Source organism: Pelobates fuscus, chromosome 6 (genome assembly GCF_036172605.1).
Source record: "Pelobates fuscus isolate aPelFus1 chromosome 6, aPelFus1.pri, whole genome shotgun sequence".
NCBI lineage: Eukaryota > Metazoa > Chordata > Amphibia > Anura > Pelobatidae > Pelobates > Pelobates fuscus.
In genome coordinates, this window is record NC_086322.1 from 134,731,543 (window position 1) to 134,756,085 (window position 24,543).

Below are 24,543 nucleotides of genomic sequence, written 5' to 3' on the forward strand. Positions count from 1 at the left end.
AGTATCATATTGTCACTATGTTGTGGGTGTCCTGTAGATCATTAAAAAGTGACAATATTAAAAATAAATTCTGCACAGCAATTTCAAACAGTTTCTCTATAATCTTCCATTGTATAATACGCCACATTTAAAGTGTCAGAAAAAGAAGTGAAACAGAACACTTTTCTATTGGAAAAAATGGTGGAAAGATTGATAAGCCTGTTTTATCCCGAAATGATAGTGTATATTAAGAAATGATGGCTTGGGTGCAACACAATACAACAGATACAAAAAACTACAAATGTAATAAATAGCACCTAAAATTTGCCAAATATTCGATGTAACAGTGTCAGTCAGATCGAGGTGCCTCATGCAGAGCAAATGCACGTTGATATATTGTTCTCAACATACTCTTAAATTGATGGTAAAAACTTATGTAAAGTATGTCTTATTTTTTTCTTGAGTGAGATATTGTAGTTGGAAGCACTAATAAAACATATATAGATTATATACATTATTTTGGTTCTAATTAATAAGATTATGGTGGTGTTAAGAAAAAAAGAGATGGAGCGTTCAACGTTGTATCATGTACTAAAATGGGTATGGATGCAAAGGCATATAAATCATTAGTTACATTTTACTTTGGAGTTAGGCTCTGGGCATCAGGCCACAAATAATACATTACAGAAATGGAAATGCTATAAAGAAGGACAACTGAATTAGTATACTGAATGGATTAGTTGTATTATGAAGAGTGATTAGACTAATTGGATTTCTTCACTTTGGAAAAGAGGTTCCTTAGAAGTGATCTGATTATCAAGTATTTTGAAGTTTAATATAAGAAACTCTCATGGATTTTGCTCACTCAACAGTGAGAAAACAAGATATCTTATTTTGTGTAAATGGTCTTTCATGTCCAATAGATTTATTTTCAATTGCTTGAAAATTATCAATTATGTGATGCATTACTAAGAAATATGTTGATGGTAAATACATGACATAATTCTTAGAACAATCTAAAATATTTTTGGCAAGTGTCAGGCATACTAATTTAAATCAATGGATGAATTTCTTTATGCAACCAAACATCCCTTTAATACACGAGTGAGTTTAAAAAAAATAATAATTATGTCCAATTTAGTTTGCATAGAAAATAGCAATACATAGTGGTTTTAAATACTAAAATGCATTATAAGGAATTAATATGATACCACAAACTATAGATTTCAAAGTGAAAAATAAGGTACAGGTTAATCTGTTTTTCAACCAGCATACCACAATAACCACACTTTTCTGTGATTTGCCTTTCTACTGGGATGATTAGACATTAATTTCACTGCCTCCTGGGATTTGCATCGTCTATGCTTGATTTTACATTATGAGACTCAAATTACTTGACACTTATTTAACTCAGCTGAGTACTCCTTTTTTTCTCCCCTTGTGATACTGCTGCTTTGCTTTTCTATGTTTAAGTAGACAGCTATCCAGCACTCAGTGACCAACCAGTTAACCTATTCTCATTTTGTGTAATCTCTGCTCCTTCCATAACTTCTCCATCACCACATTTCCACTCTAAAGCACATCTGTTGATCTGCAATATAAATTTACAATATGTACCCAATTTCACACACAAAAAGTGCACAAGTCTTTTCCAGAATATTTGCTAACTTGACCTGTTACAAAACTCCACCAGCCTTTTTTGTTCGCTCGACTCAGAGATCTCTTCTGTAGCTAAGTAACAACCCTTCTTAAATGCAGTGCATACCATATTCTGCTCTACAAATCCAACAAAAAGTGCTCTAGAACAACTGTACATTGCTCTGGAAAAAGCCCTGGTACACTATTTTGAAAGTGTATTTTTTAAACATTTTCACACACAAACAGCACTTTTACTGATGATATAATTGTTGTGATACGTTTTCCTGTTTTGAAACACTAATATTTGTGTTCAGCAAAGTCTCCCGAGTTTAACAGTACCCCCATGTACAGATTTTATAGCGTTTTTAAAAGTTACAGGGTCAAATATATGGGTCAAATAATTTTTTATTGAAAATGGCCAGGTTGGTTACGTTGCTTTTGAGAGCAAATGGTAGCCCAGGAATGAGAATTACCCCCATGATGGCATGCCATTTGCAAAAGAAGACAACCCAAGGTATTGCAAATGGGGTATGTCCAGTCTTTTTTAGTAGCCACTTAGTCACAAACACTGGCCAAAATTAGCTTTCAATTTAGGTTTTTACTTTTTCACACACAAACAAATATGAACGCTAACTTTGGCCATTGTTTGCGACTAGGTGGCTACTAAAAAAAGACTGGACATACCCCATATTAAATACCCTGGGTTGTCTACTTTAAAAAAAATATGTACATGTGGGGTGTTATTCAGAGAATTTTGACAGATAATAGTGTTACAATGTCACTATTGATAAATTTAAAAAAATTTATGTTTTGAAACCACAATATCCTACTTGTACCTATAGCCCTATAACTTGCAAAAAAAAAAAGCATGTAAACACTGGATATTTTAAAACTCAGGACAAAATTTTGAATCTATTTAGCAGTTTTTTTTATTCGCTTTTGTAGATGAGTAAAATATTTTTCAAGTAAAAGTAAAAAACATGTATTTTTTTCATCATATTTTTTTATTTTTTTAAATTAAATTACATAAGATTATATAAATAATGGTATGTAAAGAAAGCCCTTTTTTGTCCTGAAAAAAACAACATATAATTTGTATAGGAACAGTAAATGAGAGAGCGGAAAATTACAGCTAAACACAAACACCACAAAAGTGTAAAAAGAGGCCTGGTCGCAAATGTACAACATCGCAAAAACAGTCCAGTCCTTAAGGGGTTAAGCTCTTTCTTACCCTCTATGCAGTTATTTATATCATTCTGTTTTTAACATTGGTCTCTGAAGAAGTCCCGTATTGGGAGGAAATACATAGGACTTTGTTTGTTTTTATAATTTTAAAATAAAGCCACATTTCTACTTTCTACTGTGCTGGAATTCCTGGTTTTAACACTATATAATTGCTGCAAGAGATAAGGAGGATTCCGAGGGGATACTAGCCTCCCAAAAGCCCTAGTGTGGCACCCTTGATGCGCTGAAATACCTCAATCCTGTGTGTTCAGCTAAATTAAGTGCTTATTGTTGTATATTTGCTGTGTTACTCTATGTTTTTTTGCTATAGGTTCAGCTGGTTCCCTATATATTTTGCAGATTACACATTCCTCCATGCCAGTACCTCTTTAAATCAAAATTGCTATCATTAACTCATAGTCATTTTTTTTTTTCTGGTTCTTAACTTGTTTCCCTTTTTAAAGTAACTGTAGAAAACTTTACTAGCATATTCCTATTCCTCTGGGAGTTTCAAGTCAGTTGGAACATTTATTAAATGTGTTCTGGCTGCCAAAATCACCAAAAATGCATTCAAACAAATTCAAAGGGGAAATAATACACTAGTAGCTTTGTTGTACCCTCTGAATTTTTTATCATTTTCAGATATGATCTGTTTTCCATATCAGATAATTTAGTTTCTTACATATATAAACCTTGGTTGCAGATTTATAATAATGTTCAGAATTATTTAATTATCCATCTTGATTTATAGATTAACAGAATCCCTTTTATGTATGTTGTGTTGTCTTTGATTTTACTCTGAATGTATATGTATTAAAACGTTAACCTTATTATACAATACAATGCTGTTGGAAGATCATTTTAATTTGTGTCATCATGCTGAGCCTTATCATTTTGTGCTACTCTTTTGTTTTTAGCCCTTTTATTCTTGACTTCTTGTTTCCAGCTTTTGTTTTTTTCTTTATTTCCTGCTTTTTGAGGGTGTTTTTTTGTCTCAACTCGCTTGATCAGCTGAGAAATAGAGCTCATCAAGTTCAACTTTTCATTCCCTGCTGCAACTGTTGATCTAAAAGTCAACAAAAACCTATCCTGAAACCTCTTTTTTTCCAACATTGTTTTTCAATTAGATTTGCTTCTTTGCATTTCATAATGGGCTGCCTCAATGTAAAAAAAAACAAAATACATAATTAAAAATCTATCTAAAAACGTATATTTATCCTGGTGCAGGTGTTCCACCTTTTGCAAAGCCATCAAACCTAATGACTTTCGTCCAATTAAGTCCTTCCTTTAGTGAAGCATAAGGAACACAGGGTGTATGCATGCAATTGCTGTCCTCCATCAATATGATGCTTCTCACAGAGAAGCACTGAATTCAGTGCTTTCTTTGTGAGAAGCAACGCACATCTGTGGCATCATCATGTTGTATGTGATGTCACCAAATGTGAAGATCTTAATCTTTCAAAGGTCTTCAGGACAAAGTACCTATAATAGCTGTCAATCTGACAGCCACTAGAAGCATGTTATGTGGCAAATGTAAACATTAACAGTGAAAACATTATAATATAATGGGTTTGGTGCTTAGAGTGTCTCTTTAAAAACGTTTTTTAAATTCCAAATTTCTCGGGGTTTCCAAGTCAGTTAGAACATTTATTAAATATCTGCTGGCTTCCAAAATCCCCAACATGATAATAGTAGTACTAGTTGCTATAACTGAATTTTCAGCAGTGCTAAAAAAATACCCAGGCGCGTTCTTAACCTTTAAACTATTTGTATTGAAGTTGACTCACAGTTTCTCTGGGCAATATACTGCATATGTTTATTTATTAGGTACTTTTGTCATGCAAAGAAATACAATATATGTGGGATTCAGCTGATGGATCTAAAATAAAGTAAAATAAAACATAGCATAATACAGTTTATGGAAATATAATATTCCCTGCTATAGATTGCACTCACAGAATGTTGAAGTTATATGCGCTCTATTGGTGCCTACCCCAATATTTTGGGGGGCTAATATCTCCCTCTTAGGATCAGGTATCACCCAATATCAGGAACCATGCAGGACTCTGACAGGTAAATAGGTAGAAAAAGAGGTTTATTGATTTAAAAATAAATAATAAAAGAGGATTGGTCTTACACGTTTCGTCCACCGGGAGACTTCCTCAGAGACCAGTATACAATAAAAGACAATAATATATTCAATAATGCTCCCCAAAAAAGCAGCCTAATTCCACCCTCCCATCAGTCCCCTTAAATAGGGCTAATCCCTTTAGCTCATTGGTGATTCCAGTGGGTGTTTTCCTTGTCCATCTTCTCATTGGTGATTCCCAGATCCCCTTCATCTGTAATTCATTCAGAGATAATTGCTGTTCTGATTCCAGCTGATCGATATTTTGAGCATGGTGAAAACCGGAAGTGACGTATCGCAACCACTTCTATGCGTTCCAACTTGCGTTCCATTTGATATCAAAGGATGAGTCATTCTCCCGCTGGTGTACTCCAGGGGAATTAGCTTTTGAAATACTCAAAGGAATAATATCGAATTAGCTGGAAGATACTATTTAAATAAAAGACAACTTAAGATCTTATTGAAATTTTAAATAAACCACAAATACATATATAATCTTTCTGAAGATTGTATAATTTTTTTTATAATATGCACATTAGTGTCTCTGTGATGCATCATTAAACATATCATATAGGCAATCTGACTTTACATTACTTTTGCATAATGCATTAGTATTATTTCTGTCTAGCCTATCATACAAACAATATGTTTGAATATTAGATATTTAGATTATGCTACAAATAACTAAATTATTATACAGACATATAAAATTAGACATAAAAATATGTATAATATATAAAGCCACATATATCCATTTTTTCTTCCATAGCTCCACAATTTTAATTTATTTCATAGACTCTTTGGTCCAGTGTTTTTATTTTGTTAACTTAATAAGGTTTCATACCTATCAAAATCTGTACATATATTCTCTATACCAGTAGATTTTTTTTCTTTTTATCTTTTTTCTTTTTTTTAAAATTGCATTTCAATTAAAAATGATCATAGTGGATCTGAAAATAACTTCAAAGAATAATAAACCAAAAAATAATAAAATAAAAAGTGAAAAAAGAAGCAAAACACCAGAAGTAAATTTTGGCATAGAATAAATTGAATTGAAAAGAAAGACATTAATACCCATCATTTATAAGAAGCAAACAAAGTCGATGTCATCATTTACATGACTTTTGTGATGCAGTTTGACTGTACATATTATAAAAAAATATTCATTATACAGATATCTAACATAAAATGTTCTATACATGCATCAACAAGCATTTAATATTTTTATTTTAAATATTTTGTCAGTACCAGCTGAGATTCATAGTTAGATTCTCAGCAATACACATACATATACACACATATATATATATATATATATATATATATATATATATATATATATATATATAACTAAATGTTTATACTTTAAAGTATGTATTTCTATAATGTTTAAAACCTAAAGGCATGTTAACACACCACAAAAATAATCTTTTTATTTAAACCTCATAAAAAATTCAGAAACATTTGAGTTTGCAGTTGGGGATTTGCTAATATTTGCACTTTCGTGTTTGTGAAAATCGTCGTTGTTGGCACTCATGAACTGAATCCTAGCTTATGTCAAATTGCAAACCTCCGAGCATTCAAGGAATCATAGGAATGGTAAACCCTCAAAGTATCAGTTCTCACTTTCCATATTGTATTTATTTTTTGTACTTACTTCAGTCAACAGTAATGCTTACTGGGTTAAATAAATTATAATAAAAAAAATGGCATAGCATTTCTCTAACTCAACTTGGTCATAAGACATAGATGATGTTCTGTGACTACCATACAATATATAATAACTAATCTAGAAATATAATTTTATTTTATTTCCTGCAGTAAATTCACAGAAAAAAAAACAGTAAAATTACAAAGTCACAGAGTTGTCTGTGATACAATACATTGTTTACAGTCTACGCATATAATCATTGTTTGGAGAACAGACAGAATAGAATCCCATAACAAAAGCCCCAAGGAAGGATGATTAGATACAAATACGGTGTCACAAATAAAAAAACAAAGCAAAAGCAGTGAACTAATATGCCATCAATAAATGCGTACCTTTACAAAGTGTGCTTTCAGTATAGAAAAAGCAGTCACTGTAACACATCAGTCTACTGTTTTATTTATACTAATAATTTTATTTATGTGTATCATTGTAATGAAGTATGCAGTTATCAATGACAGTAGTAACAGTAAGTACTGTCTACTATTCATGTCTACATTATATAAAAGGGTTTGAAGCATAGATATTTGTATGTGTCTATTTATTTGTACACGTGTATTTAATTACACATAAGGATATGTCCCTTAGTCATTTTAAGAGTATGTATTGTTTGCTTATTTTTCCTTTTTTTTTTTTTTACATACTACTGCATGACTTACTAGAGTTTAGCATCTTCAAGTTAGAATGTGTCGATAGTATTGTTGCCAAGGGGCTAGAAAAAAATAAGAGTAGACTAAGACACATTCAATTAACATGTAAATAAAAGATATATAATACAAAATAAAAGCTGTCAAAACATTATTAAAAATATTTGATAGTTCAAAGCAGTGCTTATTTTTGTGGTGTTTTTTAAATGTGTAGCCCCAATACAAAACATCAAGCACAAGTCAAAAATATATAGAAATATATTTATCAGGGAGATTCTTTCACTCTTTAACAGTCCAAGTGCTGCATATAATGAAAGATATGATGCAAGAAAGGAGAGTTGGCAATGCTGTGAGAGCAGGGAGATGACACAATGTGAAATGTCCGCCTCTTCGTTAGCATAGAGATGCCAGCGGATTGTGGCTTACAGTACAGGGGCTGAACAGGATGAGGATAGCAAAGAAAGCATAGCCACAATATAGAAGCAGTAATTAATGGGACACTCCAATCATATAAAGTACTTTAGCTTTAACTTTCTTTGCAGTCCCGCATCCAGGTATACCAGGGAACTGTCCCCAGCCAACTGTCCCCAGCCACAGTGCAAGCAAATCATTATATACATCGGCACTGTGCAGATGGCAATAAGGTACTTCAGCAGTGCTCTCTGCATGGCCTTGTCTGTCAGACAGGTTGACATGCCCCTTTGGTGCATCACTGAGACAATCATCCCAGTGCCCACTTACCCTGTCCAAATCACATACCTCCTAAGTGAAAGGTATGCAATCAGAAGGACAAACAATTTTTTTCCAGGGAGCTGAATGCATAAATTGACACAAAGGACACCAAGTCAAGACAGTGCCATTTTCTCTCTTCATTTATAGAAAGAGATGGAAATAATGAAGCATTGAAGAAGGCTTGCAACTTCAGCTGGAAATAGGATAAAGGCAGACTTTTGAGAAACCATATACATCTCCAACAAGCTTCAACTGAGAGAGAATGCCTGCAACACAAAATGAAGATTCCATGGAGTAGAGCAGTACTTTAAAGAAAGGCACATTTTTAGCACATAAATCAGGATCAATCAGGATATCTGGATCAATTAACTACTTACAGAAGTTCCAATGCAGTGAGAGAAGATCCTGTAATATGCTGGTTATGGTAGTAGTAATGCTACTGGCCTAAAACCAGGAAACACAGGTTTGAATCCCAGTCGAGACCATCTCACAATTAAGTGTCCTTGGGCAAGACACATAATCATGTATATCTGCTTACCTCAAATCCTCATAGATTTTAAACTTCTAAATATACCCTTTGTATAATGAAAAGTGTGGCAGAATATTTTGATGCTATGTACATTATAATTATACTATTCTAAAGAAGTAGGTGGTGTAAGGGTTTACAGAACAGTCCTTATAACTGAGAATCTCTTTTCTCAGGCTCATTCCTCCTCTCAAATAATGCCATCTGGCTGAGGACTTACGGAAGAAGAAGAGCTCCCTGATGTAAGAGGTCCATTAGATATTCAATGGTTAAATCCTTTCATATTGTAATCCAACACTTTTTGGTACAGAATGAAGGAACAGCAAACATGATAACATTCTTTTTCCATAATTTCTTTTGGAGTGGAAACATGAGAGGTAAAGGGAACACGTACCACAGACTAAAAATCTATTGGTTTCACAAGGTGTCAGTGCTTTCTACAAGTGAGTCTAATCTTCTGGATGGATCTTTTGACTTTTACATTTTTTTTGCTGAGGCCGTTGAATCAATTTCTCATAGATCCCATAGTCAACAATATTTCTGAATGTTATTTTGGATTAAGAAAAGTCTGACGTTCCACTTGGACTCTTATTATTAAGTCTGCTGGGATGATGTTCTGATCCTGTAAATACACTGCAGACAGATGTTTTAGGTGAGATTGAGCCTATGCCATGATAGGATGATGCACAATACAGATTAAGGAACAGTGCACACATAAAAAATAATTTCTAGACTCTTTAAGGCTACTTAAAATCCCTTATCTCGGCAAACAAATATGGGCATTCCATTCCACCATATGGCCATATTGTATTAAGCCCACCACTACTTCAAGTTTAAAAACATCTTTGTCTTGGTGAAAATTATTTTGGCCTTTTCCTAGGACATATCCACCATTGTAGGGATGCACCAAACAGGTCTCCAAAATAAATTCTGAGCTTGCAAAAAAAAAAGATTACCTTTCTAAAGTTTTTTCAGGCCACCCGTGGAACTGCAGGATACTGATGGTCTTAACTGTGAGGTGACGAAAGCGTCCTTTCCTGGCTAGGATCAAGATGTCATTGTAGAAGTGAAATATCCATATTCTCTTCATTGGAACCTCACCAATAAATAAAATATTGCCACTGTTGAAAAAGTCAGACCTTCAAGAGAGCAAAAAACAAGTTTTATGAGAGTGCTGAGAATGGACAACAACTCAATTAGCCTGCCCTTCGGTGGTTCCCTGCTCAGTACTGAAGCTGGTTTTAGCTCATCTTGTGTCATTACAAAAAGAAATGGGCCATTTGTATCTCAGACTGATTCCACCCAAAAAGGCATAACAGATCCAAAATACATGCCATCTCTCTCTGCACGATTGATACAGCAACCCCAGATGATCGTTTCAGCTTTGTTAGGCATCATCAGTGAGGTATAGCCAACATCCCTCTAGGCACCGTGAGGAATGGGTCCACGTCTGGATTACACTTTCAACTTATGGAGAGTAAAAGTCACAAGAGAGTGCTGAGAATGGAAAAAAGCTCAATTAGCCTGCCCTTTGGTGGGTCCACACTCGGTTCTCAAGTTGGTTTTAGCTCATCATGTGCCATTACAAAAAGAACTGGGACATTTTTATCTCAGACTGATTCCACCCAAGAGGGCAGAAATTATCCGAAATGCAGGCCGGCTCTCTTGTGACTTGTTTTTTGCTCTCCTCAAGTTTAAAGGGTAATCCAAAAGTGGACCCCTTATTCACAGTGCCAGGAAGGATATCGGCTATACCTCGCTGATGATGCCTAACAAGGCTGAAATGATCTGGGGTTGCTGTATTTCTTGTGCAGAGAGAGACGACCTGTATTTTGGATCTGTTCTGCCCTTTTGGATGGAAGCAGTCTGAGATACAAATGGCCTGGTTCTTTTTGTAATAGGACAAGATTAGCTAAAACCAGCTCGTCAACTGAGCGGAGACCCACCAAACGGCAGGCTAATTGAGCTGTTGTCCGTTCTCAGCACTCTCTTGTGACATGTTTTTAGTCAGACCTTCGATACAAGTTTTTGTTGAGGCACAGAGAAGCTCAGATCTTCTCTATCTTTCTTTGTCTTGCTGGTCACATTTCTTCTCAAAATATAGTATTTCTGTAGGGCTCAGTTAGATTTTTCTTTTTTGATAACCTTGATTAATCTTTCCCCAAATTGTTATCCTAGAATTATTTTATACATCTCTTTTGTCTTCATGATGCTGATTGTTTAGATAGGCTCTTTAATAATCTGTGGAGTCACCCAGAAACGGTATTTACTTTGAGTGCATGTGACACGTTAATTACAGATACATTGACTCCATTTAGTGAATTAAATTATTTCTAAATGCATTTTTTTTGCATACAAATGCTGTTGAATGCTTGTGCAACCAAGAAATTTCTGGGTGTTGTTTTATCTTTGGTGTTAAATTTTATATATCACACCTTCTATGTATTAGGTATGATGTGTACATAAAATTGTACAAATCTCAATTATGTCAGAATTTAACTCAGGTTTGTATCACAAGAAAATCTACAAGCAGGTACAACCTGATGCAAGTCGCTTTTTATAAACAATATGGTAAACAGTTTAATCTTACTTTCACATTATTGTTCCGAAGGTGTGCCCATGAAAAACTGCTGTATGTGCCATTGTCTTATAGAATGAAACATGTTTAATACATGGATGGATATAAATTGAATTCCCCAAAGGAATTTAATTCTATCAGTATAAAGCAGCCACCGGTTATTACCTTCTTTACTCAATTTGATTTCCCCTGGTCAGAGCATGTAATAAAAAGTCAACAAATTATTTGCAGTAAAGTACAATATTGATGAGATAATAAATACATTTACGCAATAGGTTCATTTAAAATTTCACACACTACCTAGCAGTAAAATTATGTTGCCTCATTGTGAGATTCTTTCCATATTTACTGTATATTACTTTTCTCGGAAAAAAACAATCTGGTAAATACATGTGAACGTAAATGTAGCTCAGCTGCCTGGTGTCAATGTGTAACATTTTATTTATTCATTCATTTATTTGTTTTCCAACAAATGAACTTTTTTCACATGTGACATAATTACATAATGTATACTGTTTATCTCTGAATAACCTTTTGAGGTGAGATATGCATAGGGATTATTATTCACTAAAATGTAAAAATGTTATCAGAAATCCAAAATATATTCAAAGTAAATTTAACATTTTAGCCCAAAACAGCCTACATGAATACATAGCTTAATTAAGGAATTTTCCCAATTCTGTAAAATGTTAAATTCACATTTGAATTCACTTTGAAGCTTGGAGGATGGAGTGTATGAGGAAGTAGGAGAGTGATGTACCCACTCTTTCATAGTTACATAGGCTAAAAAGAGACTAGACTTGCGTCCATCAAGTTCAGCCTTTCTCATATCTGTTTTTACTGTTGATCCAAAAGAAGGCAAAAAAACAAACAATTTGAAGTGCTTTACAATTTTGCAGCAAACTAGTAAAAAATTATAATAAAAAATGTAATTATTTAAAAAATTTAAATTATTCAGGTTGATAAGCTACTAGGATAATCCAGGATTTTGAAGTTAATTTATAGTAACCGCACTTTACCAAATTGCTTTAAGCAGGTGATGTGTGGCTGTCTGGTACCTGTGTAAACCTTGGTAACAGTGCAAGGGGGAATCTCGCAGTAAAGTTACTGCTCGTCTACTACAATGTTAATTATACCAGGTTCAGGTTTCAAGAGCAGCCACCCAATATATTAAAAACAAAAGCATAAAAAAAGTCTGTCACCCCCTCGATCTTGCCACCAATGCCTAGTCTGTCTAGTGAAGAATACGTCCCTGTTTCCTATGGTGTTTGTGACCTATTACATGACTTTAACTTGTAATATTTCTTGGTTGCCAGAAAGAGAACTAAATTCCAAGAAGATTTTCACAAATTTGCATAAACATGTCATCTACTGGCAGGGAGAACAGCTGTTCTCATTGCAGTAAAAAAAAAAAAAGAGCTATAGAAAATGTCTTCAGCATGTTCTGTGCTTACAGTTTGCATTTGACTCTGTGTGTGTACATTCGGAATTTCAGAACAACGTATTGAATATGTGCTAATGATTTAGAATAAGTATCTGGTAATCGTTAAAAAAGTTGTCATAAAATTTTTTAAACAATCTCTTGTATCGTCTCTCTTTCACCACTTCTATATTTCATGGATTCCTCTTAAGATTTTCATTTCAATGCAGTGTAAGGGTTAAACATTTATTTTGGGATATATTTTATGAAATGGCTATCTTTTTTATACCTTATTTGAATTTCTACACATTGCAGATATACTTTTTTTTTTTTTGTAAGAGCCTAACATTTATTAGAATAAAATACAAGCTGTCAGATACCAGCCGATGCTTAAATACTGTTTTATGTTGTTTCAAAGGGCTTGTACTGCCATCTATAGAGTAACTGCTTAATTACAGTAACTATGAGAACTAAAATGTACATGTATTTCAGATCAGCATTTTCATGACACACTTGTCTAATTATGGGAATGACCGGCTCGGCTTGTACACATTTGTCAACCTTGCCAAATTTGTTCAAACCTGGACCAATTTGAAGCTACAGACGCTGCCTCCACTGCAACTGGCTCGAAAATACTTTGAACTCTTTCCAGAGCAAAAGGATCCAATCTGGCAGGTATTAACAAAATTGTGAATTTCATCAACTGCTTTATTTTTTATTTTTGTTTCTTTTGTTTTTTTTTTCTTATTTTTAGACACCCTTAATGTAGTCAATCATTTTTCCGTCTATCTAATTGTCTACTGTCTATCTAATTAATCTTAACAGAGTTCTTATATTACAGTATAGTATATGAATATAAAAAACAGGAATTCTATATGGTGCACAATAACATATGGCACTGTCCAGCATGGAGAATTATTTTCCACTTTATTTACATAGAAACATAGAAACATAGAATGTGACGGCAGATAAGAACCATTCGGCCCATCTAGCCTGCCCAATTTTTTTTTTATTTTTTCATTAGTCCCTGGCCTTATCTTATAGTTAGGATAGCCTTATGCATATCCCACGCATGCTTAAACTCCTTTACTGTGTTAACCTCTACAACTTCAGCTGGAAGGCTATTCCATGCATCCACTACCCTCTCAGTAAAGTAATACTTCCAGATTTTTTTTTAAAACCTTTGCCCCTCTAATTTAAGACTATGTCCTCTTGTTGTGATAGCTTTTCTTCTTTTAAATATAGTTTTCCTCCTTTACTGCGTTGATTCCCTTTATGTATTTAAATCTTTCTATCGTCTTTCCTACAAGCTATACATGTTAAGTTTCTTTAACCTTTCCTTGTAAGTTTTATCCTGCAATCCATGAACCAGTTTAGTAGCCCTTCTCTGAACTCTCTCTAAAGTATCAATATCCTCTAGAGATACGGTCTCCAGTACTGCGTACAATACTCAAAGTGTGGTCTCACCAGTGTTCTGTACAATGGCATGAGCACTTCCCTCTTTCTACTGCTAATACCTCTCCCTATACAACCAAGCATTCTGCTAGCATTTCCTGCTGCTATATTACATTGTCTGCCTACCTTTAAGTCATCAGAAATAATTACCCCCTAAATGCCTTTCCTCAGGTGTTGCGGTTAGGACTCTATCAAATATTCTGTACCCAAGCAGGGTAAACGTAAATACCAGTTCAGTAAAACAGGCTGAAAAAAGGCAGTGTTTACATTACTGCCTAGCAACATTTCTAGTGGCAGTCACTAGAATGGCCACTAGAGGTGCTTCCCGGGACAGCTGCTCTATTTGCACTGGTAAGAAGAGGGCAAATGCATCATACTCAGTGAAAAAGAATGTTCACTGATTTTTATATATATTTTTTTTCAAATATTTTTATTATTAATTAAACATTTTTTACATGATAACAAAGAGTACATTAGGTACAATGAGACATAAAAATTATATGAAACAAAAAATGTTCAGCATCACAGTCGCCATAGAGATGTTGAATGCTCCCCAAAGAGATGCATTGATTTAAAGCATTTCTATGAGGAGATGCTGATTGGTGCAGCTCTGTGTTATGTTGCACATGCACAATAGCCTACAAATGATTTCCTGTAGAAAAGCATTGGATTGGCTGAGATTGTAAAATTTGATTACCTCAGCCAAGGAGATGGAGCAAGGGCTATGCCAGCCAGGGCGATATAGGCATAGCACTGGATAAAAAGGTGAGGTTGGGTTCCTGATACTATAGTGTACCGTTAAGCTTGCATGCAGCATATGTATATAATGTTTCACCTTTTTTTTAAATATATAAAAAGAAAGTATTACAGTATCCTGTAAAATTTGTGCACCCGTGCGTGGTGTCTACCCATATATATTAAAAATACATGGCTATGAAAACTTACAGTCTAGAAAAACCTTTATAAACAACATCAAACATGATATTAAATGAAAAGGAAATACAGTGAGACCTCGGTTTACAAATTAATTGCATTTTCCGGGATGTTTCTTATTGCAAAAAATTTGTAAACCGAAACGCGGTTTCCCATAGGAACAGTGGCGTACTAAGGGTGGGGCGGGGGGGGCGGTCCGCCCCGGGTGCCATCCAGTAGGGGGGTGCCACACTCTGTCCCTCCTGCTGGTCGTCCTCTCCCTCGCGGCTCAGGCGCTCAGTGAGTGAGTCAGAGCACAAGGAGGGGATTCCCAGCCTGTGTTCTGAGTCATCACTGAGCACCAGGGATGCTGTTATGGAGTGTGCCAGCAGGGGGCGCAGAGCGTGTATTCTGCAAGGTTTCTCCCCTGCGGCCACTCTGCCTGCACCTGCTGCACTGCCTTAGCTGGGATGGAGAGAGACAGCCCCTAAATTAAGGTAAGACAATATTATTGTAAATTCACCCTCACCCCCCCACTCAGTCACCCTGTCACCCCCCCTCAGTCACCCTGTCACCCCTCCTCACCCTGTCACCCCTCACCCTGTCACCCCCTCCTTCAGTCACCCTGTCACCCCCTCAATCACCCTGTCACCCCTCCCTCAGTCACCCTCTCACCCCCTCCCTCAGTCACCCTGTCACCCCCCTCAGTCACCCTGTCACCCCCTCCCTCAGTCACCAGTCAACCCCTCCCTCAGTCACCCTGTCACCCCCCCTCAGTCACCCTGTCACCCCCCCTCACCTTGTCACCCTGTCACCCCCCTCAATCACCCTGTCACCCCCTCCCTCAGTCACCCTCTCACCCCCTCCCTCAGTCACCCTATCACCCCCCTCAGTCACCCTGTCACCCCCTCCCTCAGTCACCCTGTCACCCCCCTCAGTCACCCTGTCACCCCCCCAGTCACCCTGTCACCCCCCTCAGTCACCCTGTCACCAGTCACCCCCCCCTCCCTCAGTCACCAGTCAACCCCTCCCTCAGTCACCCTGTCACCCCCCCTCAGTCACCCTGTCACCCCCCTCACCCTGTCACCCCCTCACCCTGTCACCCCCTCACCTTGTCACCCTGTCACCCCCCTCAATCACACTGTCACCCCCTCCCTCAGTCACCCTCTCACCCCCTCCCTCAGTCACCCTGTCACTCCTCCCTCAGTCACCCTGTCACCCCTCCCTCAGTCACCCTGTCACCCCTCCCTCAGTCACTCTGTCACCCCCTCAGTCACCTAGTCACCCCCCTAGTCACCCTGTCACCCCCCTAGTCACCCTGTCACCCCCCAGTCACCCTGTCACCCCCCTCAGTCACCCTGTCACCAGTTACCCTGTCACCCCCCCAGTCACCCTGTCACCCCCCCCAGTCACCCTGTCACCCCCCCTCAGTCACCCCCTCCCTCAGTCACTCTGTCACCCCCCTCAGTCACCCTGTCACCCCCCTCACCCTGTCACCCAGTCACCCCCCTCACCCTGTCACCCAGTCACCCCCCCAGTCACCCTGTCACCCCCCCAGTCACCCTGTCACCCCCCCTCAGTCACCCTGTCACCCCCTCCCTCAGTCACTCTGTCACCCCCCTCAGTCACCCTGTCACCCCCCCTCACCCTGTCACCCAGTCACCCCCCAGTCACCCTGTCACCAGTCACCCTGTCACCAGTCACCCTGTCACCCCCCCTCAGTCACCCTGTCACCCCCCCAGTCACCTTGTCACCAGTCACCCTGTCACCCCCCCTCAGTCACCCTGTCACCCCCCCTCAGTCACCCTGTCACCCCCCCCTCGGTCACTCTGTCACCAGTCACCCTGTCACCCCCTCCCTCCGTCACCCTGTCATCCCCACTCAGCCACTCAGTCACCCTGTCACCCCCCTCAGTCACCCTGTCACCAGTCACCCCCTCCCCAGTCACCCTGTCACCAGTCACCCTGTCACCCCGTCACTCTGTCACCAGTCACCCCCCCAGTCACCAGTCACCCCCTCCCTCAGTCACCCCCCTCAGTCACTCTGTCACCAGTCACCCCCTCCCTCAGTCACCCTGTCACCCCCTTCCTCAGTCACCCTGTCACCCCCTTCCTCAGTCACCCTGTCAACTCCTTTCTCAGTCACCAGTCAACCCCTTTCTCAGTCACCAGTCAACCCCTCCCTCAGTCACCAGTCAACCCCTCCCTCAGTCACCCTGTCACCCCCTTCCTCAGTCACTCTGTCACCAGTCACCCCCTCCCTCAGTCACCCTGTCACTCTGTTACCCCCTCCCTCAGTCACTCTGTTACCCCCTCACTCTGCCACCAGTCACCCCCTCACTCTGCCACCAGTCACCCCCTCCCTCAGTCACCAGTCACCCCCCTCAGTCAATCTGTCCGTCACCCCCTCCCTCAGTCAATCTGTCCGTCACCCCCTCCCTCAGTCACCCTGTCATCCCCTTACTCTGCCACCTGTCATCCCCTTACTCTGCCACCTGTCATCCCATCACTCTGCCACCCCCTCACTCTGCCACCTGTCACTCCCTCCTTCCCTCACTCTGCCACCTGTCACTCCCTCTTTCCCTCACTCTGCTACCTGTCACTCCCTCCCACGCTCTGTCAGCCCCTCCCTCCTACGCTCTGCCAACCCTATCCCACAGCACACTATGTGCCTTACAATGCCCTACACACACTACATCCCACCCCCACACTATGTGTCTTACCCATACTACATCCCTATCACCCCTACACCAGGTCTGTCTCCTAAATTACTATCAATAAAGATTTGTATCAGGACAAGTAGATTGTCACGGCAGACAAGTAGATTGGGCAAACACTTTAGTCCCTGGACAAGTATTTTTATTTTTTTTTAAATTTCAACACCCCTGCCCTCTCTGCCATATACACCCCCGCCATATACACCCCTGCCTTGTCATAATATCCTCCCTGCTATAAACCCACTACCTGGTCATAATTCCCACCCTGGCATATACCCCTTTAACATGTCATAGAATACCCACACTGCCATAATCCCCTCCCTGCTATATACCTCCACCGTATCATAATACACACCCTGCCATACACCCTGGCCCTGCCTTGACATAATATCCTCTCTTCCATATAACACCCAACCCCATTGTTCCCACCCGTGACATAAAACACCATATACTCACCACCTCACCTGCAGTCGCCTCCTTCTAACCACTGTGTGCAATGGTACACACTGTCATAGTATCCACCACACTGTCCCACCCTGCCATAAACCTTTCTCCTGATAGTAATACTCACCCACTTACATATACATCCACGTTGTCACATTCCCCCAGACAGATAGGACAGATATATATACTGGAAGGCAGTGAGATTAAACATTTTTATGGACCATATAGGAGTTTGTGTACGCCCTGCAGTAAGCCAGCAGCCGGGGTATGACATCATCCTGGCATCGGCATCACTACTGGTCGTGCAGGTGAGCTGTGAAGGAAGAGCACAGAGATCCCAGCCCAGCAGCAACCGCTTGTCACTCCCAGAGTAAGGTAGGGAGGTTGGTTGGACCTCTTAATAACTAAATGCGTTTGTATATCTGTGGTTGTGTATATGTTTAGTAGATAGTTCCCTAATTTGGTGTCCTTAAATATGTCAATCCCACATAAGGATAACAAATAAGTGAGTTATCTACTAAACAACCTAAAGATTAAAATTAAGAAAAAGGCTTTTTAAATTTTGATCTTTTAGCTATTTAGTAGAGAATTCCCTAAATTGGTGCCCTTATGTGAGATTCCATATGTAAAGATACCAAATTAGGGTGCTGTTTAGCAGATAGCTCCCTTATTTGGTGTCCTTAAATATGGCAATCCCACATCTCAGCATCTTGCCATCACTACACACAAACACATCCCTGCATTCCAGTGCAAACACTACATACAAACACACCTCTGTATTAAAACATCACCATTATATATAACCACACCACTGCATTTCGCCAACACTACACACAAAAGCATGCCTGCATTAAAATGCCAACACTACATACAAACACACCCATTCATTCACTCACACTTACTCCATACAAAAGCATGCTTACATTGAAACATGAAAGGACTGCTCAATGCTACATACATTAAAAAAATGTGGGTGTTTTGTACATTTTAAAGTGCGGGGGGGGGGGGGGGTGCCAAAACTAGGACCCGCCCCGGGTGCCATATGCTCTAGGTACGCCCCTGCATAGGAATGCATTGAAAACCAATTAATCCGTTCTGGAGATCAGATAAAAGTCAAAATGAGCTGGCATGGAAACCAACCCACAATGCACAACACACAATAAAAGGCATGCAAACGACGAAGCTCAGCTCCCTACCTTTCCACAGCTTGAGAAATGCACCAAAAAGTTCCAAAACAACTGCAAACAATTTCCAGAATGGCTCAAAAATTGGTTCCAAAAGCCGCTCCAACACCTCCACACTTGACACCACGTGCTACCCACAGGCTCCAGCATGCAGGGGGCAGTGCTATAAACCTCCCAGGTGCAATGCACCCTGGGGAAACTTGCTTTGTATTGCAAAAAAAAATTGTAAACCGAGGCGTTATTTTCAATGGATTTTCATTTGTAAACCGAAAATTATGTTAACCGAGGCGTTTGTAAACCGAGGTCCCACTGTACTTCTAAGAGTCAACAAGACACACAAGTAAAATTATTAATATGAAAGTAAAATAAGATAGTTGCACTTCATACACGAAAAGGCTAAGGATTATCTACATGTCTATCTGTTTGTCTTTCTGTCTGTCTATCTATCTGTATTTTATTTATTTATTAATTTTAGATGTTATTTTTCTCAACATGGTTTAATTCCCAATTACAGCAACTGATAAAATCATCCCCCTGTTTTGCTTTGTTATTATTGTTTTTAGTTCCATATAATGTTTATGTCTTATTGTATCTAATGTACTCTTTGTTATCCTGTAAAAAAAAGTTTACTTAATAATAAAAATATTTGAAAATAAAAAAATATATAAAAATCAGTGAACATACATTTTCACTGACCAAGATGCTTTTGCCCTCTTCTTACCAGTACAAATATAGCAGTTGTCAATGTTGTGAACAGTAAAACAGGCACATGCTGACTGTAGAAAACAAATGAAATCCAATAGTCAACTATTATTAATAACCAAGTAGAGGATTACTAGTAAGTAGAAAAAACTACTTAAATTGTATAAACTAATTGGCTACACCATTTGGCAGCTTTGTGAGGTAATATTATACTAACATGCACTATAACATACCAATAATTCATTTTTGTGATAGCTGACCTTTACCTAAAATAATTACTACATATTATAGATTATAAGACACACTGGAATATGAATACATATGTGTATACTTATGGACTGTGTGTGCATATTTGTGGGATTTGGAGGGTGGGTGGGAAGCAGTTGTATTTAATTCCTTTATTTTTAGTTTTTTTTTTATATTGTGTATTTATTTTTTGGTTTATTTAAGTCACTCCCCTCGGTTTTTACCTGCAATGAGGTAAATATGATGATCCCTGGTGGTTGAGTGGTAATTAGTGACTCCAGCCTGCACTGCCGCTGGTTGCAAATTGAGTATATTCATCCCGCCAGCCCCAGCAATGCAAAGTATTTGAGCATTGCCATGGTAACCCACAGAATTGGTCTGAATGGATGGTGCTCACAAGAGGAATACTCTCAATGTATCACAAGAGTTAGTGTCACTCGGTACAGTAACTTATGGTGTAACCTCCACCGTGGACTTCCTTCTGTGCCAGGCAGAATCCTAATTTCTGTATATCTCTGAATATAATGGCAATATTAGAGTGTATTTGCCAGGTATGACATGTGTGTGTATGTATGTGCAAGGAATACAGTGTGTGTGTTAGCAACAGATGCATTGTGTGTTCAGGGGATGCATTGTGTGATCAGGGGAGGCAGTGTATGTGGAAAGGGTGGAGTGTGTGCAGTAAGCATGTTGGGTATGCAGTAAGTGTGCCGGGGTGCAATGTGTGCAAGCAGGGGATGAAGATGTGTGTTCAGACTGATAGTCTCCCAAACCGCGCAACATCAGAAACCTGCACTGGCCCAATGGGGGACATCTTCCCACTAGGTCAGCCTAATGCTGTGTATATATATATAGAAATATGTTATATAGCTTTCTTCTGATTGCAATGACCTTTTTTTCTTCTTGTAATTCATCATGTTGGATCCATAAGGTGCAATATGACAAATTCTAATCAACAGGCTATATAAAGATAGACTAATGACAATGTGACCCTGATTAATGCATTTTAAAAAAAAAAAATTTAATGAGGTGATTTATTACATAATATCAATAGGACTTTATTTTCCTGCAGTGAAAGTATAGGCATTAGCTAAACTGTTTCTTATCTGTTCTTGCTAAATCTTTTATTACAGTATCTTGGCATGACTTGAATTTTGAAGATAAGTGCCTATGATTGATTAACGAGATGATAATACAAATCTATAGATTTTATGTAACCTCAAACTGTGGCAATTACCAAACAATGCTGTAATCAGAGTTCTGTAATGTAATAGTCTCCTTAGAGTAAGTCCTTAAAAGTGAATAGGTTCTAGTCATATGTTAGTAGGGAAAGCAGGCAGGGACCGAAAAAGTAATATGGAATTGTATGCTGTTTTTTTTCCCAGGTGCACTTTTTGTGGCCCATTTGGCTCAAATTGCAGAAAGCATACTTTATAGCAAAAATAAAAAGATATGGAATAGATGTTGATTGTTTTTTTTGCAATTCAAGGCATTCATTTCTATAACAGCCATTGTGAACAATTTAAATGGTTTGCTGATCTAAGGAGAAATCGGAGATAGATTATTTTTCTCTTTTTGGACAACAATTACTCCAAGTTGAGTTTATTTGCCTTTTCTCGAATCAAGAATAGATTGTTTTAATATATGGGCTGTGTTCTATTACAAGGAGTAAACACAACTTTAGTATCAAAATAGCATGTCTCTCGTCTCCATAAATGAGAAAATTGCTATTAATAAGTGGAAAAAAGCTGATCACATATATGGGAACGTAGCCCTAAATTGTTGTGTTGCTGTCATATTCAATATACATTGTGTGTTTATTTTATTCATGTTTCACCATACCTAGAGATAGGGATCATTATTAGGAAGGCTGCTAACAATTTATCCACTTGGGGAGATTGATCTTAAACTCTATGTCAGAACCTAAAACGGGGTCAATATGGCATTTTAAATGAGTCCACTTTATTTGAAACAGGCATATCATGTCTGAATAAAACCACTAAGATATCTCCTAAAGATCCTACTTGTAATATTTTAAATATCTTAACCCTGATATTGTTTTACATTTGTAGATGCTGAATATATTTGTATATTGTTATTATATATTTTTGTATATTAAATATATGTTCTATTTAAATGTCTGCTTACATACTGTAATTCTGTTTTCACAGAATCCATGTGATGATCGAAGGCATAGGGATATTTGGTCCCGGGATAAAACCTGTGACCCTTTACCAAAATTCCTTGTCGTAGGACCTCAGAAAACTGGTGAGTGTTCCACAAGCACAATGTGTTTAATGTGTTTAATGAATATACTTAATAAAATAATTACTAACTAAGATAACATTTGGTATTCACACACATAAATATATTATTTAGAACTTTTGTTATACACATTTTGTATAATTGTCTTTGTCTTTGCTGCACTTTACTGAAGCTGTAAAAAGTCACTGATGAAGCTGTGATTCAACAACAGAACATGTGCACCAGCATGCTGTATATGCTGTTCTACTATCGCATGATGTTTTTTCTGTTATTCTATGATTGGCTGTATCTCTATTTTTGTATTTTTGAAAATTTGTATTCAGAACTAAAGGAAAAGTCCTAATCGAAGCGTCACACCGCTTTTTTACTCTGAATATACAGTGACAACTCTAGGAATAATATATAGGGTGGGCACATAAGATACAACAGTCAAAACTGGAGGGCACTAATAACTTCCACAGCTAAATTAAAGGGACAACGTAGACACCCAGACCACTTCAGCTAATTGAAATCTGAGTGCTGTTACCCTTTTGCACTTTGTGCTGCAATGTTAAACATTGAAGCTCTAAGTCTGCCCCCAGTGGCTGTCTTCCAGTGGCTGTCTACCAGACAGCCACTGGGGGGCGCTTCCGGAACCTTAGTTGCAAAGCTAAACAAAGTGTGCTTCCCCTTCTACCTATCTGAATTCCCAGCACTAAGCTTGCACATGCATGTAGTCACGTACCTCCATATACACTCCCAGTGCACTACTGTGATTGGAGAGGTTACGATAGCCAACCAGGATGCTGTAGCGCCAATCGTGCATAAAAAGAATACCAATAAAAATATAAATGAAAGTGCCATTAAAAATGCAATAATCATAGTTTAATTTTTTTGTTCAGAAACTCAAACCCAATAACAATTATCCTGACAACAAAAACATCTCTGAAATGAAGGTTTAATACTGCTAGTTCTAATTTTCTGAATAATGCACTTTGACAGCCAAAGGAAATAAAAATTAGCAGTATTTGTAATCATATTCAAATTATGTACATTGTAATTACAATTACTTCTAGTTAACATGTTGTAATGTCTTGCTGATGGATGAAATGACATTTGGAAAACAAGCTACAATGTCTGTTTTAATAAATTCCAAAATAATGTAATAATTCTTATTGGATCTGCCAAATGTTTTTTCACTTAATTTAAAATGCAAGTAGTGAAGCAAAATGTATGAATTTAACTGGATTATTCAGACTATCGCTTCATTATCTCTTAATTGTGTGAATGGACATGTAAGATTAATAATAGATTTTGGTGTTTTGCAAAGCAATCTTTTTAATGCCAAGTAAAAGGAATATTCTGGATACTTGCTTGGCTTTTATTACACTGCAACCCAAAATAAATGTATGGAATCAATTTTAAATTAGAAATATTTATATTTTGTGATTAAGAGGAAAATGAGAACTCTTAGGAAATACAATTAAGCACACAAAAAACTGAATCCAATTAATACTGAACTTTTATTTTACATTGATTTACTTTAAAAATATACAAATTCCCATTAATGGCAGAGGGCAAAAACTATGAATACATGAAAAGTGTGATCTTCCACACTTAATCGTAGGTATAAAATTTTATATTTAGCTTCCACATTTATACTTTAAACCCAAACACACCTAATTAATCAGTACATACCCCAGTGCATAGACAAAACAAGAAAAAGAAAGAAAGAAACATTTCTCAATTTTCTACTCCAATACTCTACCATCAATACACAAAACATTACTTTAGGGTTTTGTAGATAAGAAATAATATTTAAAACATACATAAAATAATGAGAAATGAAAAAATAAAGTATATCATGAAAGTATTATTGAAAAATGCTGTTTACATTTTCTATAAATTTGTTCAAACATTTGTTTATCTAAAACATGTATTTAACTGATTATACTGGACAAAATAAACATTAGAGACGCTCAATTAATTCTTCATGTTGGAACTAGAAACATAGAAACATAGAATGTGATGGCAGATAAGAACCAGATTCGGCCCCTCTA

General features: G+C 37.6%; 1 protein-coding gene across 1 annotated transcript in view; it reads left to right on the top strand.

Annotated features, from left to right (window-relative positions):
- LOC134615515 (bifunctional heparan sulfate N-deacetylase/N-sulfotransferase 4-like) overlaps positions 1-24,543 on the top strand; it is a 423,933-nt gene that overhangs the window by 355,396 nt on the left and 43,994 nt on the right. The window contains exons 8-9 of the mRNA XM_063460046.1: positions 13,073-13,255; positions 22,411-22,507. Of these exons, the coding sequence (XP_063316116.1) occupies positions 13,073-13,255; positions 22,411-22,507 (280 nt within the window). The remainder of the gene's footprint in view (positions 1-13,072; positions 13,256-22,410; positions 22,508-24,543) is intronic.